Source organism: Vigna unguiculata, chromosome 5 (assembly GCF_004118075.2).
Source record: "Vigna unguiculata cultivar IT97K-499-35 chromosome 5, ASM411807v1, whole genome shotgun sequence".
Taxonomy (NCBI): domain Eukaryota; kingdom Viridiplantae; phylum Streptophyta; class Magnoliopsida; order Fabales; family Fabaceae; genus Vigna; species Vigna unguiculata.
Genome location: NC_040283.1, coordinates 16,487,599 through 16,505,834, shown reverse-complemented (window position 1 = coordinate 16,505,834; position 18,236 = coordinate 16,487,599). Strand labels below are relative to the sequence as shown.

Below are 18,236 nucleotides of genomic sequence, written 5' to 3'. Positions count from 1 at the left end.
ATGATTCATGAAATGAATGAGTGGTGTGGAACCAAAGGAACACGTGATTAATATGAGATGAGGCCCTAGATTCATGGGGTGGTGATAATCAGAGGTAGGGATTCGAAATATGATGCGCATGAGGAATTAATCTCAGGGGGTTGGTAAGGAAATGTAAATATGGTGTTAATATTCTCTTATTGCTGAATTATGACTGTTAGTCCGTGTCAGCGTGTAAATTCCTTGGGGTCTCTAGGTGAGACCTCTGGGGTCGCGCTTCAGTGGTCGGGACGTAATTCCATGGCCCCTGTTAGTGGGTGCCCATGGTGGTGCCCCATCTGTATAACTAGGTAAGGATTCAAGGTAAGGACTGCATCCTGACACTCTAAGGGGCCAGTTAGTCTCACTTAGAGCAGACTGACTCCTGTGGTGAGAGTAGTAGGAGGCCTGAAATTCATTAAGGGCTAACCTTGTGGTGAGGGAGATTTGATTCATCGTAACACTTGTAACACATAGCTCGGAGATGAGCAGCTCAGAGTCGAGCAGGGGTATTCACCACAAGTGCAAGCATCCGCTGAATCCGACCAAGTTATACGTATCCGGATGAGTCGAGTCGAGTCGTAGTGTATTGAATGAAGAGTCATAACATGTTTGGTTGCTATGTGGATATGAGATGAGGAAAATATATTTGACTGCATGATGAATATGTTGTTGGCTCTAGCTTACCCGTTTTGTTGCATGGTTGTGATGTATGTGGCTGTTCTCTTTTGCGATGATCATCAACTTGGTTGATGGGAGCAGATGGGCGAGGTTCTCATGGGCAACAAGGGAATGGTGACTCCGCTACTTAGCCATCTGGGCTGGATCTCACACTTCTTTCTTTCGTGTTTTCTTTAGGGCTATGGCTCCTGTATTGGTGGTTTTTAGATTGTAACTTTTAGTTAAACAGCTATCCTACTTTTGTTGGCATCGTGGTGTGCCTAGTTTTGTAGGGGTGATGTTGGGAACCCCAGGACTGCGTTGTTATGCTATCTTATGTGTGGCGTTTCCTTTAATTGCGTTTATAAATTAAATGGGACGTTACAAAATTATGTAATTACCATTTTACCGTTAAGAATAAATGTAGTATAAATTTAAATAGAAAATATTATTGTTATTATTATTATTGATATTATTATTATTAAAATCAATATTATTTTTATTATTATTTATTTTAGTATTATTGTTTATTTTACTATTATGATGTTTAGTTATAATTAATAATATTATTATTATAATTATTATTTTTAATATTTTTAATTTTTGAATTATTAAGATATAATGTTAATTATATTATTATTAATTTGAATTATTAAAATTATTGATGTTTTTGTTATTATTATTATATTATTATTATTATTATTAATAAGGAACAACTTCTTCTCATCATAAGTGGTTACTTCTTTCTCTTCATCTTCTTCCCATCATTCAGCCTACAAAACAGCGCACCACCTTGACAGCTTCACCACATAGTGGACAGATCTACGTGTACATGAGAGTATGTAAGCGTACTTTCTAGTTTTGTTAAAATTATTACCAAATATTTGGAAAAAAAATATTTTGCCCCTCCTAATTCTTTACTTTTACTTTTTAAAAGGTTGCTAGATTGAGTTCCAAATAATTTCTAATTGACCCCATGACTTAGGGTCTTAGATTTGCCACCGACCACAAACGCATCATCAGGGCACCTCACCACCAATGTCCACGCACTACAACCCCACAACACTAGTGACTAAACCAACTACAACCACCAACACCTCTTCCAAACACATCCACAATTGATTTTCACCTCCCATTCTGGCACAAGCACATGGAACAAAAAAAAAACATATTGAGTGTTTTGTAATTTCAGTCGTCATCCCCTCAAATCTTCTCAATTCAGAGAGGATTGTTCTCACCCTCCCTCCCATAAATCCACGCTTGTAATTTACTCCAAATTGTAAAAGCAAACGAGGTTCATCCGTATTTTTCCTTACTTATACAAATAGCACTTATCCTGAAACAAACACACCCTTAATATTTGAAAATAAGTTAGATAACATTTACAGTAAAAAAAAATATTTTTTATAATGTCTTTCTAAATAAGGATTTTAAAAGTCTTCATAATTTTTATACCAAAAGTTAATAATATTGTTCTATAGCTCTTTTAATATATTCATACATTTAAAATAATTAATAATATTATTGTTCTTGTATAGAACCAAACAATCTCAAGAACCATCGATCGATCTTCCTCCTACTTTTCTTTGGACTCTCTTAGAACTGCTTTCCTTCTGTTCTCCTCGAGACTTTCTTTGGGACTACTTTCGGTGCAAAATCCAAAAGTGGGGTACCTACAGGAACTCCGACTAGGGATGTCAAAAAAATCCATACCTGCGGGTATCTGCAGATAAAACCCACAATGGGTAAGAAATAAATATTGTAAATGGATACCCACAAGTAACAGGTACGGGTATTTTTAATATCCGCATGTTAAGGTACGTGGGAGCTACTACCCGTACCCTACCCGTCCTGTTGACATCCCTAACTCTGACGCTAAATAGTGATTAGATGTGGGGCGTATGTAAGAAAGTGATGATTTATATTACTTGTTTCCTAATCTTGTCATTATTATTCGTAGACCGTTCTTATTCTCTTCATCAATTTTTGATATGCTCCATTAACCCATACCATATCTGTCAAGAATCGTTTGATTCCTTTTTGTCTAGATTACGCACCCCTTGCCTACACACTTGTATGACAGTTCTCTTGCCCACCTGTCCATCATTAGACCGAAATATACACGCCCAAAATGGGCCGAGATATACTCGACCGTTGTGTCATCAACCCATCTCTTCTGTTAGGAACAAGGCAATAAAGGAAAGAATAAAGGAGAGGAAAATAGACACAGAGAATTTTAACGTGGTTCGGCGTACAATGTGTATGCCTACGTCCACGACTACACTAGGAAGTATGTTTTATTTCTGGTGTATCTGAAAGCTTTACATAGAGTCTTTATATAGTAAAATAGAGAACTACATCTCACAATTCTAAGCGATGTGGAACTAAATCAAGCACCATAATACTAACAAGTTTCCCACTTGGAGTTTGATTTACATTACCAGTTAGTGTAGTGCCTTCATCATCAATTTTCTCGAAGGCTAGTTGAGGCAATGCAAAGCCTCAATTTAGTTGTTGTGATAGTCTTGGTCAACATAACAACTGGATTCTCTGCATCTGGAATCTTCAACAAAATCAAATCTCCATTATTTATCAAGTTTCTGATAAAATGATACTTCAATTCAATGTGTTTGCATCTGGAATGAAGAATTGGATTTTTAGCAAGACAAATGGCAATTTGACTGTCACTAAACAACGGAGATTCATCTTGCTCTTTTCCTAATTCTTTTAGAAGATTCTTCAACCATATCATCTCTTTTGCTGCTTTTGAGATAGCTATATATTCAGCTTCAGTGGTTGAAAGGGAAACTCTTCCTTGAAGTTTAGACTTCTAACTGATAGTTGTACCACCCAACGTAAAAATGTAACCTGTTGTGCTCTTTCTACCATCCAAATCACCTCCCAAATTTGTATCAGAAAACCCTTGTAGAGTGAGATTACTTCTTAAAAAAGACAAATGCGTCTTTGATATGCCCTTCAAATATCTCAATATCCACTTCACGCCTTCCCAATGCTCCTTTCCGGGATTTGATAGAAATTTGCTCACAACTCCCACTACATGTGCTATATCAGGTCTGGTACAAACCATAGCATACATCAAGCTCTCTATTGCAGATGCATATGGCACTTTAGACATGTGACTTTCTTCTTCCTCTATCTGAGAAGATTGCCTTTTTGAGAAATTTAAGTGAGTTCCCAAAGGTGTATTCCTGGTTTTAGCATTTCCAACATCGAACCTGCTAAGCAATTTTTCTATATATTTTTCTTAAGATAAGTTCATAATATCTTCAGATCTATCCCTAGAAATTCTCATACCAAGAATTTGCTTGGCTGGACCAAGATCCTTCATTTCAAATTTTTCTGACAATTGTTTCTTCAACTTGTCAATTTCTGTCATATTAACACCAGCAATCAACATGTCGTCAACATACAAGACAAGAATGATATAGCTGTTAGCATATTTCTTCATGTAACAACAATGATCTTCTTCACATCTGTGAAATCCTGAGTTTCTCATAAACTCATTAAACTTCTTGTACCACTGTCTCGGTGTTTGTTTCAATCCATACAAACTTTTATGAAGCTTGCATACAAGATTCTCTTTGCATTGTACTTCAAAACCTTTTGGTTGTGCCATAAAGATTTCTTCTTCAAGATCTCTATGTAGGAATGCAGTTTTCACATCTAACTGCTCCAAATGAAGATTTTCTGCAGCTATTATACTCAAGATAACTCTGATGGTAGTCATCTTAACAACAGGAGAGAAAATTTTTGTGATTGTCTCTGTTGGAACCCTTTCACTACGAGTCTAGCCTTATATCGTTTGTTGTCATCTAGTTCTTCTTTTAACCGATAGACCCACCTGTTTTGCAAAACCTTCTTTCCTTCTGGAAGCTTGGTTAAAGACCATGTCTTATTCTTCTGAAGAGACTTTATCTCATCTTCCATTGCTAGCTCCCACTTAATAGATTCATCTCCCTGCATAGCCTCAGCAAAATGCTCTAGCTCACCAGCATCAGTCCACAACAAGTAATGCAATAAAGGAGAATACCTTTGTGGTGCTACAATTGTTCTGCTAGACCTTCTAGTCGGTAATTCAGGAGTTACCGACTCTACTATTTGTTCAAGTTCTAACCCAAACTCTGACTCAGGCTCTGACTCAAGCTCTACTTTTGTATTCTGCCTTTTGTTGACTACATCACTTTCTGAATTTTCTTCTAATGATACCTGCTCTGGCTGTTTATTTGCATTTGCAAATTCCGCAGTCCTGTCCTTATAGAACATGTTTTCATTAAAAGTAACATTTCTACTTCTGATAATTTTCTTGTTTTGGTCATCCCAAAACCTGTAGCCATACATGTCAGATCCATAACCAATGAAATAGCATCACTTTGCCTTAGGGTACAATTTATCTCTACTATTAGAGTTCAACAAAATATATAAAGCACAACCAAAAACTTTCAGATCTGAAAGATTTACCTCATTTCCAGACCATACTTCTTCAGGTAACTGATAGCCTAAAGGAAACACAGAAAACACATTAGATTTATTTTTAAGAAAATAAACCCATACCTTTCTTGTATGGTCATCAATGAAGGTTACATAATATTGTGAACATCCAAGAGATTTCATTGGAGCTGGCCTCCAAACATCTGTATGCACTAGTGTTAATCTTTCAACTTTAGACGACTTACTTGTTTTGGAGAAGCTAACCTTTTTCTGCTTTCCAAAGATACAATGTTCGCAAGGTCCAACGTCAACATGCTTCAAGTTAGGTATTTTACCTTTCGAGACCATGAGCTTCATTCCTTTCTCATTCATATGCCCAAGCCTCTGATGCCACAAAGAAGAACTGTTGCCAACTTCTGCAACTAATATCATATCCTCATTTACATGTAACGAGATCCTTGCTTCTTTCCACAAGCAACAACAAGATTACCTTTCATTACCTTCCAGTGTCCATCTCCAAAGGTGGTGTAATGCCCCTCATCATCCAACTGCCCTATAGATATTAAGTTTCTCTTTAAGGAAGGAATATGTCTGACATTATTCAAAGTCCACACACTTCCATTAGAGGTTTTGATATTGATATCACCTCGTCCTATAATATCAAGAGATTTTCCATCTGCAAGGTAGACCTTCCCAAACTTTTCTGGAATATTGTTAGATAATAATTATAAGGAAGGTGTAGTATGAAATAACGCACTTGAGTCCATAATCCATGATTCAATAGAACTATCTAGACTACATAATAGTGCATCTTTAATTTCATCAGTTGTTGCATTTGTTGATTGATCATCATCTTGCCTCTTGTTGTGGTTGTTCTTCCTTGGAGCCCTATTTGTAAAGTGACCCCTTTTTCTGACAATTCCAACAAGTGATATCATTTTGAAATTTTGGTTTTGATTTCTCTCTAGACTTTGATCTGCCTCGGCCTTGATTACGACCTTTTTGGCTACTTCTTCCTCTAGTTTCAATACTCAATGTTGAACCAGAACTAGAACTGAAAGATTCCCCTGAAATTTTCCTACAAACATCTTTGCTTAAGATCAAGTCACGGATGTTATCAAACTTCAACTTACTATTACTTGCAGAATTACTAACTACAGTAACAGTTGCACTCCAACTTTCCGGAAGAGATGATAATAAAATTAATGCTTTCACCTCATCATCAAATGTTATCTGCACTGATGTCAATTGCGCAATAATTGTATTAAATTCACTAATATGATTAGTAATCGAGTTACCTTCACCCATTTTTAGGTTGACTAGCTTGTGAATCAAATACACTTTATTGGCTGTAGATGGCTTCTCATACATATTTGATAATGCCTTCATCAAATCTATGGTTGTGTTCTCGTTCATGATGTTGAACGCAACATTCTTGGCTAATGTCAACCGGATCACACCGAGTGTTTGCCGATCTAACAAATCCCATTTTGTCTGCTCCATGTCGGTTGGCTTCTGGCCTGTTAAGGGTAGATACAACTTCTTCTAATACAGGTAGTCCTCTATTTGCATCTTCCAGAACCCAAAGTCACTACCATCAAACTTCTCAATCCTCACCTTCCCTTCTTCCAATGCCATTGCTCTTGTTGCTTTTGACGAAAGCTCTTGTTGCCTTTGACCAAAGCTCCTGCTACATTTGACCAAAGTTTTTGTTGCCTTTGACCAAAGCTCCTGCTGCGACTTTTGACCAAAGCTCCCACTACTTCTCTAAACTGAGATTCCCAAGAAGAAAATAGAAACCAAATCTTTTCTTATGTGGAAGATCAGACAATGCTGCAACCACAAGGCATACTAAGAAAAATGGCTCTTGATACCAATTGTTAGGAACAAGGCAATAAAAGAAAGAATAAAGGAGAGGAAAATAGACACAAAGAATTTTAACGTGGTTCGGCATACATTGTGTATGCCTACGAGGAAGTATGTTTTATTTCTTGTGTATCTCAAAGTTTTACATAGAGTCTTTTATATAGTAAAATAGAGAATCACATCTCACAATTATAAGTGATGTGAAACTAAATCAAGTACCATAATACTAACATCTTCCTACACATGCTTGATTAGAAATGTTTCCTTCCACCTCCATGGAGCCGAGATATGGTCGGTCTCTTCCAAAGTTGGTTGGGTCAGGATAATGTCGACCTACCTACCTATACAATTATATTAATAAGTATCATAATAATAAGTTATGTTATACTTATGTTTTACTATTTTTCTTCTATGACTTCTAAAAAGTAACTACAAAAAATCCTATCTTTATGTTTTGGTGACTAGATATAAACGAAATATAGGATAATAGTTTTTGACTTAAACTTACTCATATAGTTTTATATGAATTTAATATTTTACTTGTAAAAACGTACTTGTTTATGTAATTACATACGTTTACAATTTTAAACTTATTTTCCTCTCATTCTATTTTTTTCTTTATAATTTGTAAACTTTATTTAAAAGGACACATATATAATATATGCAGCATAGCATATAAACTATTTACACTTTTTTACATACTACGAAAGAAATCTACGTTGTAAACTAATTAACAAGTGTCATTAATGAAAATCTTATCCTCTTTAAATACTTTCTAATTATATTCTGTATTTATTAGTTAATCACACTCACAAAGAATCGACACTCCTCCACTTTTTCCCTTACCGAACACCACCACACGTTACTGGTAGAGCTATCAAAATGGGTTGAAACCCGCGAGCCAACTCGGCACCACGGATTCAGACCGGGTTGGGTTGAAATATTTTTACAAATTTCAATACAGGTTTATTTTTTACCCGACTCATTTAGAACCCGGCACATCCGGATTGAACCCATGATGAGTCGGATTAGTGATAAAAGGGTCACACAAGTGTTTTTATTTATTTTTATTAAGTTGGACTTTACATTTGGGTCATATTAAGTTATTTTTTTATCCAACACATAAATAATTTGTATTTTTTTTTATTTTGGTTTATATTTGGATTGTATTAAAGTTTATTTAGATTTTAATTAGAATTACAATTTAGTTTTGACTGAAAAAAAATTAAAAAAATAATAACTTTTTTAATTAAGTGAATATGTGAGCCAACCCGTTTAACCTGCCAACCCGTGGTGGGCCGGACCGAATTCGAATTTTTTGGCTCGTTAAAAAGTAAGCCAAATTGGGTTGACTCACTAAATCATCAATCCATGGCAGATCGAGTCGGATCAGACTGGATTACCCATTTTGACAACTCTATTCACCAGAGCTTCTGATCCATGATGTCACTTCCCAATCACAAATCCATTAATTATTTTTAATTAAATATAAAAAATTAATGTATTTTAGTTTTAAAATATTTGTATACCTCCTTTAATCAGTATAATATTGGTATCATTTTTTAGTATCTATGCTTTATTCAAAATGGAAATAAAGATGACGCAATTGATTCACTTAAAGAATTGTTATATGAAAATATTTCATTAAGTATGATAATACATTCACTGTACATATATCAATGCTATGTAGAGTTCCTTTTTAACAGAAAGGTTATTATAAAAAATATTTATTTTGACCTTATAAAATAATTGACATTTTTTCTATATCTCCATTTTAAATAAAAAAACAAGATTATATAGTTTTAAAAAGAATCTATAGATCCATATATATTTACTCTACTTCTTGGAAAGATAAAGCCAAATTGATTGGGTATATTTATATTGTCTACCTTATAATTTCAGTGACATTTTCTTTAGATCTACATTTGTTCCAAATTGTTAGTTCAGTAATCACTCCTATCAAAGGGATTACCATTGAGTATGATTATCTAAATTCAACATAATAGCTGCATTTCTTTTCAAAACCACAATTTTCATCAATGGTGTGAAAGTTGACTTTAGTGAAAAACTATGAATTCCTGGTATAATTTCAAGTGCTCAAAAGCCACTTTGCTTACTTTATTCACTTTCAGATAACAAATGTATAAATGTATTAGTTTAAAGCATATACATAATCAAATTATATCATATGACTAAATCAGATGACAAAAATATATAGCTTGCTCAAGTTACAAAACCATTTATGCTAAAGTTTCACAAGCATGTTATGTTGCTAATTAGCTGCTTATTAATTGACATAAAAATAACAAAAAATAACTAGAAAAGACACTATTGTAGACCGAAAACAAGACCAATTTGATATAAAAGAAAACTTAGGAAAAGGAAAATCTTAAAACCTGAACTTGAAATCCATGCAAAGTATAGAATGTCATAATTATGTTTCTTTTGAAAACCATTTGGACAAAAATTTGAATCAATATATAAAAGGCTATAAGCATATTCCATATGCAATCCAACACCTAGGCAAGAAAATGCTTCCTTCTTTCAATTTCACATGCAGTTCATACAAACTTCATCAATGTCAATAAAACATCATTGTTTCTGCCTAAAACAAATGGTAAAATGTATTTCATGTATCTAATAAAACTAAATTTTGGTCCTGTTAAAATAATTGCTTTTATGCACATTGGCATCGATATAAGTGAGAGACATCAGAAGGTAACTATATATGGATATACACCATAACCTAAACATTCATGTTGTGCAAACCAAAAATCACAAAAAGAAAGATGAACTTGGATAATCGCTAGAGAGTTCTGTGAAAATATGGAACCATAAGCACCACCTTGCAACATATTTAACAAATTCAAAATATTTAACATCTATGACTTTTTTGTGTGCATAAATACTTATTTTTGACGCCATTATTTCTATTTTAGTTACTTGTACATTTGAAATATACTTACTCTATTTATTTAGACAACATTTGGTTATATTGAGAATGATCAACAATCATTCATCATATCTTACATAGGAAAGTGACATGGACGAGGATAAATAAAGTCTTCACTCCAAGATTTTTCACAAACTTTCAAAGATGTTTAAGAAAGATAAAAAAGAAAAAAAGAAGTATAAATAGATCGAAATTAATTTATAGAACAATCTCTTAGAAAATTGGAACATATCTTTGTATTGATGAAAATGTGATATATCTAAGAAAAATCATACATTCGAAAAAGGTGAGAGTTTGCACACTAGGGAATCCATCGGCTTGCATGAACAGTTTGGTATGACTCTTGTAATATATGTTAGTAGTCATCAACATAATAATTATGTACTACTTCTTTACTTGATATAATTTCATGTTAATGGAATGTTTAAATAAACTCATACGAAAAAGTATAGAAGATTTTATTAATGAGAAATATAGGCGAATGCACATGAGATCCTTTCATTACATCGTAGATGTAAAATTACTTACTATATTTTATAATAAAAATGTCTTATTATTTGAACAAGAAGATTTTGAGAGTAGAATTTCTTGAGCATTGTGTGAGTCTTCTTTTGTCAGACTCTCGTAATGTCCTCTGTTAAGTTATTATTTTTTTCTATTTTCTTACCTTTTCGTACACATCTTGATAGATGTTTAATGTTTAATTATCCACCATTATTGTATTTTCATTTATTGGACTTCGTTGGACCAATAATTTAAATCTTTACTAATTTAAATTTTTTTGGTCTACACTCGTATTTTAATTATTTTCAAATTTTAAGCTTGGACATAAATATTAGGTTGAAGAGAGGAGTGTCACGTCTGTACTACATTGTCTATGCCAAATCAACCCTTTCTTACCACATCATCTATGTCAAATCAGCCATTTTTCCACATCAACTCTTTTTTCATGTCAGTATTAGTGATGGCCAGCCTTTATTTCATCATAATGATAATTTTGTAATTTTGCGAATGACATTTTTTTTTAATTCTACACATGTGTGATGATTTGACAAGTTGGGGTTTAGGGTTTTAGTGGGCAAAACCCTCATTTTACGTTTGGAGTCTTCTTTTATGCGTTTTTGGAGATCCTTAAGAGCCATCGAAGGCAACCACTATTTTGGACTTTTTCTTTATTTTGAACAACACTCAACTTAGGGTTTGATTATTCTCGTTTTTGACTTAGTTTCTTAGCAATTTCATTCTGCATTGCTTTGTTCTATTTATGCTTAATAATCAGATTGGATATAATGTTCTGGGTTGGATTGTGTTAATACTTATGGGTTGGATTGTGTTAATACTTAATCAATATAACTCTCAGTCATAGATTTACGAATGTATGCAATGCTTAGTTGCATTATAAAACTGGTTGTAACTTAGTGAGTTATATTCAAATTGGATTGAGATTGGAACAAAATGAATTAATTGCATGATAAAACTGGTTGTAAATTAGTGAGTTATATTCGTACTCTATGATAAGTGGATTGTATTTGATTGTTTAAGTGTAAAATTACAAAAAAAGAAAAGATAGGGAAGGCAAAACCCCCACCCTCATGTATAAATATGTTTTAGATTACAATAAACAATTTAAGTTTTCAAATTTTTTTTTCAGGGGAAATTTTTATACTTACAATTTCATTTTTATTGCTTGAATGTTATTCAATTTAAAGATAAAGAAATATGTAAATTTAAGCAGAATTTTAGCTAATTCTATAAATAATGTGTAAATAAAAAAATTATCAAAAACGTCAGGTTAGAAAAAAATACAAAAGATTAAAATCTCAGTTTTCAAGTTGTGTTTTGGTATCAGATTTTTCAAATTCTTATACTAGTATTCAAGTTATATATATAAAAGTAACCAATTATAAACTCCAATGTGATAATTTTACTTTTCCAAAAACAGAAATAGTTTTAAATTTTATTCGTGCTTCTAGGTAAGGTTTTGTTTTCAAATATTATATAAATGTATGTCTTTAATATTACAAAACGTATTTGACTGATCTTTGTATCTTGTAAATTTTTCTATTGTGCTACTCACGTTTAATTAAATTCTATTGTTAAATAATGATGTAACGAGATTTTAAATTAAGGAGGTCATGTTCCTTCTTTTCTATATGGGATAGTTTTGGCTGGCTAGGAAACAATACAGCAGGAAAGATTTAAAGGGAGAAGCTAGTTTGGACTGTAATAATTAGATTTCGAGTTTTAAGGGATGGTCCACTTGATGATATAACAGTGGGAGAGTCTTCCAAAATTATCAGACTCTTTATTATTGTCTTCTCAAGGCAGCCTCATTATTATTCAACATTGTCGGGGAGATGTGCACCACTTTTATGTTACAAATGACTTCGGATAATGGCTATATGATTTTTATATCCGTCATCCAAAGTCATTTGTAATATGATTATTAAAAAATTGTTTCTTTAATTATGTTAAAAATTAATTCTTTTTGGTCTAGCGTAAACACAATACAATCAATTACATTTCTAGCTGTAGTTCTCGTACAAATCATTAATTGTGTAAGTCAATTATGTCAACTTCGATAATAAATCCAAAATAAATAACCATCAAATCTCCGTAGGCACATACCATATCACCATACCACGAAGAGCAAACCCAGAAAACGAGGGGCTAAACATCTCGTTCCATTTTGGATGCCATTCACCATACCCACGGATTGAATACCATTATTGGTAGCTGGTTTCTGCATGCCAACAATAGTATATCACCAAAGGACAAAACTTATATATTTATAGCTCCCCACAATGCCACTTATCACATCAAGAAGAAAAGGCTTGATTAATTTTGTAATTGATCCAAAAGACATGCAATATACCATAAAAACCATGATGAAATACTTACATTGCTATCAGGAACCAATCTTTGTCAACTTGTTGATCATATTTCCATAAAATTTCGCCTCCTTTCGATTATTCTCTTTCACCTTTTCCCTCAGAGTCCTGTACTCCAATTTGAGATCCCTGGTTCACGCGTAGAGAACAATTAGATTGCAAGGCAAAATAAAAAAATAAATTGTCCATCTACAAAGTAACTGATCTCAGTAAATCTCAAATAATGCATGAAGGTCAAAAGAGTAGCTTATTCAAAGCATATACCTGTTGTTAGGGTCAATTTCAAGAGCTTTCTTAATGTCAAGTTCAGCCAAATCCAAGTCACTCAGCTGCATATATGCTTGGGCCCTTCTATAGAGGGCTTTCACGTTTGTACTCTCAAGGTCTAACACCTACCAATCCATGCCACAAGTTATTATTTTTACACAAAAGACTACGTTAGTGATTCCAAAGGAGAGAAGAAAGAATAATGTACCTTGGTAGACAACTTTTCTGCTTCTTTATAGTCCTTTAATTTCAACTTGCAAGCTGCATTGTTCAGATTGCAGGCAACCTTCAAGGTCTTCGCCAGCTTTTTCTCCTCCTCACCAAAGGCGGAATCATATTCTATGTACTTCACAGCCTGCAATAAGTTTTCGGTACCATCACAAAGTGCATCAATATGTAGAAGGTTTAGAAACATATAATCAATCTTAGATTACCTTTTCATATCTTTTGGATGCTCTTGCGTATTTACCAGCTTTAAACAACACATTTCCTTCTTCTTTCTTCTTATTGGCAGCTTCAAGTTTCTCTTCAGTATTCAGATCCCAGGACTCTTTCTCCTGTAGGGAGAAAAAAGATCTAGATTACTAGCGAAAAAACTGTTCAAATATATAATGCAGAGTACGAAAATGAACAAGTGTGCAAATGTAAAAAGGAGTGTCAACAGATCATAAGATTCTGACTTCCAGATCAAAACTCTTATTTCAGAGAGCAAAGAAACTCAATTTTGTAGAATAACATATACTCAATGTCATAAGGAAGTTAAAGGAAATACTTAGGTAACAGCTCTGATCAACCTAGCTGAACTGATTCTTAATTGAGGTCATAGAGCATGCAGTGAACCATTGCACGACACAACTGGTCTTGAAAGATTGTCCAGTTATGTGTGATTTGCAATGAACGAATATGAATAAATGAAGGTACAGAAATGAATTCCCAATGCTCAGATTGGATAGGGAAAACGGTTGGCTTGGATTCAAAAAATCAGGTACAGAAAGAAAAGGGCTATTAAAATGTTCTGATTTTGGGTAAAACACTAAAATGTAGAGTATCAAGCTTTCTATCCAGTCTTGACCGGTTCTTTATTACATTGCAGTTAAGGGTGTATAGTTGCTTTTTAATTATAATCAGAATTTCTTTTTATCAAAATTAAAACATTAATAGAAATCAAAGTCAGTACCAATTCAACACTGTTACTAACTTACTTTCTCAAATGAAACTAGCTCAACTTCAAAATACACAGTTGAGTTAGGAGGAACCACTGCCAACTCCTGCTGAGACTCTGATGAACCAAAAGCATACTCAGGTGCAATGGTCAACAATGCAACCTCACCATTCTTCATAGTCAATACAGCTCTATCAAGTCCATCAACAACTTGTTCTGTTGAACAGATCAAACAATGACTTTACTGACCAAAAAAAATATATGTCGCGGATGAAGACAACTGAGGACACTAGCAGATTTCAAGTTACCCTCGTCTGTTTTGTATTCAAACAGCTTCTCTTCTTCATCATGGCCCTTACTCAAAAAGGTAGTACCATCTTGAAGCTTACCAATTAGTTTCACTAAGACAGAAAATGACAAAGATACAGTCAGCAACAATGTATTAAATGCATAAATAAATATAGCAGTAATAGTCATTATTCAAAATAAATAAGTACTACCTTTCACACTGGCCCCCTCATTTGGACGCTCATATCCTTCCCCTTCCTTGAGAATCTTCTTTATGACCTTCTTGTCATCAGTTACTTCCGTAACAGTTTTCCATGAAACTAATTCAAGAGTAATCTCTAATGATGCATTTGGTGGAACAGCACCTTCTTCAGCTTGAGCTGGCTTCCCCTTCTCACCAAATCCATCTATGACCCGTCAAAGAAATGAAAACTTCAAATTAGGAAAGAGACAGAAAATATCACGAAGAATGTCAGTCATAACTAATTACCAAAATATTCAGTAGAGTTTAGATAACTTACATTGTGGCTTAACTGTCAAAACCACTTTCTCTCCCTTCTTCATGGTTTTAACAGCCTTTGACAATGCAGGACAATAATGACCTATCAAGTATAAACATTCACTTCAGATACTCAGTAAAATAAAACAATAATCTGCTAAGAAAGATTGAAGGCACTGACCTTCTCTGACTGTGAACTCCACTCCATCAGACTTTCCTACCAGTTTTCCATCTTCCAGACGAGCTTCATACTTAACTGCATAACCAACAAGCACAACAATTAGTTAACACTAAAGTAATTAACAAAGGCATCACATAAACTCAATTAAATTAGACATATATACCCAATACTTCATCAGGATCCTTAGGGTTCTCCCATTTCTCTCCCTCAGTAAGTATCTTTTTAAATATACCACCATCCTTGCATATGTCCTTTACACTAGTCCATGAAAGTAGCTCAACATCAAATTGGAGTGTAGCATTAGGAGGTATTGTTGGAGGGGAACCAGATTCACCATATGCTAGCTCAGGAGGGATGGTAAAAATAGCATTTTCACCTTTCTTCATTGTTTTAATACCTTCATCCCATCCTTTAATTACCTGCCCTGCAGTTCCAACCAAGATGTCACTTAAATATATGTCTACTGATATTTATTTCACATACTTGTTGGATATAAGTATAGGTGTAAAAGTGAAACACGTTAAAAGATCAATATAACACTAGCAATCAATGTATTCTTAATTTCTATTCTAAAACAGTAATACAACGGCTGCTAACAATACAGAATACACCCAATCCTACCATAACAGAACAAAAATATTATCAGACACAGTTTCACATGATTTGGAAATGCACCACTCATCAAAGTTATGACGTAAAGGCCAGATCAGTACGGACCCATTGGGTGTGAGACCACCTTTTCTATTTTTACTAGTTCCTATTTAAAAAAAAAAAAAACGAAAATACCACATAGTTTTAACTTAATTTGCTGCTTTCAAAGCATCGTACAACAAATGATGAAAACACAATCCAACATTTTCCGGACTGCATTTCCGAAAATAAATCAGAAGCAAGGCAATACCTTCTTTAATTATTTGTCAAAAACGGGAGAAAAAACATAGAAACAGTTATCTCAATCCCAACAGGCCTAAATTAATCCCTCAGTTAAAGCAACAACTGGCACCAGAAGCTCAAACCAGTCCGACATAACACAAAAACCCGCTTCATTTAAAAATTAAAATTCAACAAAGAACAAAACAAAAGACTGCTTAAATAAGTAAAAAACAAAAAGAAATAAGCATACACAGTCGCAAGCACGAGAATCCCACTGTCATTTTCCAAAGTTCAGCAAGCAAATTAAAAACACAGTAAATTCACAATAACGCTAGCGAGATCGCAGACCTTGCCCGAGCGTGAAGCTGAAGGGAGAATCCCTGTCGCGGCTTGAATCGAACTTCGTTCCGTCGAGCAAAGTCCCCGTGTAATGAACTGCAAATTAAAACAAATGAGAAAAAAAAAACAGAAAGGTGAATACAACAGAAGAATTGATGTGATTAGGGTTACCTTTAACTTCGTCGCCGACTTCGGGGGTTTCCCAGCCTTGACCTTCCTTAAGGAGTTTCTTCTTGAGGCCGTTGGAGCCGATCTCCCTCTCCTCGCCGACCTTGACTTCGCCGAGATCCATTTCCTCGCCGCCGGGAATGTCGAAATCTTCTTCCATCGCTTTCACCAACGCCGAGGAAGAGAGTGGAGTTCTAGTCTTGCTACTGAGAGAGAGGTTCTAGAGAGTTCTATTGGCAAGTGGAATGTTTGCACTCGTTTACACATGAAAAGTGTGCATCATGCGCGATGGGATCAACGGTTAGAATTTCTTCATGGCGAATTCTTTTATTTAAAAGAATATATAATATAACGTAGTTTTCTTGTTAATTCTGTTGGGACAAGTCATAGATTCATGCCCATGTAGGCTAGTGTGTTATATTCTTTGTGTTTTGGCCGGCCTCACCCCTTTGTTTGAATGTTTCAAAACAATAGAGAAGAAGACAAATAACAAAGAAAGTGAAGTGATACAAAGAAATTTTCTTGTTTGAAATGAAATAGAAGGAAAGAAAAGAAAAATAAATGAATGTTAAAATGATGATATGTTTGATGGAAAAGAAAGAAATTGAAAGTTTGATTCAAAATATTACTTTACTTTTGTTTCATTTTTTTTTATTTATCAATGTTTAAAAATATAACTTTAGATTGAAATTTTTTTATGTGAAGAAGATTAAGGTATAGATTTAAGTTTACATTCAAATATTTTTTCTAAAAATTTTTCAAAATTTTGACAAAAATAAAATTTACCAAATTTTAGTTATTCAATATGTACTTCAGAAATATTATTTACAAATGTGCAATAAACATATTGTTAATTAGACAATAATTTATATAAACATTATCATTATAGATTTTTAAGTTTAGAAAAAACTTTAAAATGTTGTCTAAAATAAATAAATCATAGTCTTAAGTTTAGACAATGAATTTTTTTCTAAAATCATAATGTTTTAAAAATTGTTGTCTTGGATTATATTGATACAATTATCAAGATTTTCATCAATCTTTAAATAACACTTTAGTTCGTACTTTTAGACGACATATTTTAATCGTTGTCTTTGTCATGATTATTTAAACAACACTGTGAGAAATTTAGTTTATTTTTTTGGAAATTGCATCTTAAATAACATTTTCAATAATTTTAAAATGTGATTTGTCACTATAAAAATAATTGTTTTTAGTGGGATTATATTTGGCTTTTATGGGGTTTTAACCCTCACTAATGGCTTTACCAGGGGTTTGAAACAACTCTTGGAAAAGTGCAATTTACCTGGGGTTTTTGAAACCTCCACTACTGCTTGGGATTTTTTGAAACTGCTGCTACTGCCTGAGGTTTTTGAAACCCCCATTACTGCCTAGGGTTTTTGAAACCATAACTATTTGCCTTCACATGATTCATATTGTATTATTTTAGATTGTCTAAACATTTCATAATAAGATTTTATCAAACCAATTTTGCATCAATAACGCAATATGAGCTAAGATAAATTTCAAGTATGTAAGAATTAAAGGTGCACATTTTATTCATAATCATGATTGAATACAATTAAGTCTTAACGAAATAATAAGTGACCCTAAATAAAATT

General features: G+C 33.5%; 1 protein-coding gene across 1 annotated transcript; it reads right to left on the bottom strand.

Moving 5' to 3' along the window:
• Window positions 1–12,415: 12,415 nt before the first annotated feature.
• LOC114185702 (peptidyl-prolyl cis-trans isomerase FKBP62-like) lies at window positions 12,416–16,925 on the bottom strand. Its single transcript, XM_028073576.1, has 13 exons — window positions 16,618–16,925; window positions 16,456–16,542; window positions 15,398–15,658; window positions 15,235–15,309; window positions 15,076–15,156; window positions 14,767–14,961; window positions 14,575–14,667; window positions 14,307–14,482; window positions 13,539–13,661; window positions 13,313–13,459; window positions 13,102–13,229; window positions 12,848–12,966; window positions 12,416–12,689 (listed from the first exon to the last, which is right to left on the bottom strand). Exons 1-12 carry the CDS (start codon window positions 16,772–16,774, stop codon window positions 12,855–12,857), a joined length of 1,635 nt encoding a protein of 544 aa, XP_027929377.1. The 5' UTR covers window positions 16,775–16,925; the 3' UTR covers window positions 12,416–12,689; window positions 12,848–12,854.
• Between the last annotated feature and the right edge of the window lie 1,311 nt (window positions 16,926–18,236).

Excerpts from the sequence above, each read along its gene's own strand:
- LOC114185702 (XM_028073576.1), bottom strand. The coding sequence starts at position 16,774 with ATGGAAGAAGATTTCGACATTCCCGGCGGCGAGGAAATGGATCTCGGC. Across the intron at positions 15,659-16,455 it reads CAGCTTCACGCTCGGGCAAG|GGCAGGTAATTAAAGGATGG; the intron begins GTCTGCGATCTC and ends TTGGAACTGCAG. Across the intron at positions 15,157-15,234 it reads GGAGTTCACAGTCAGAGAAG|GTCATTATTGTCCTGCATTG; the intron begins GTCAGTGCCTTC and ends TATACTTGATAG.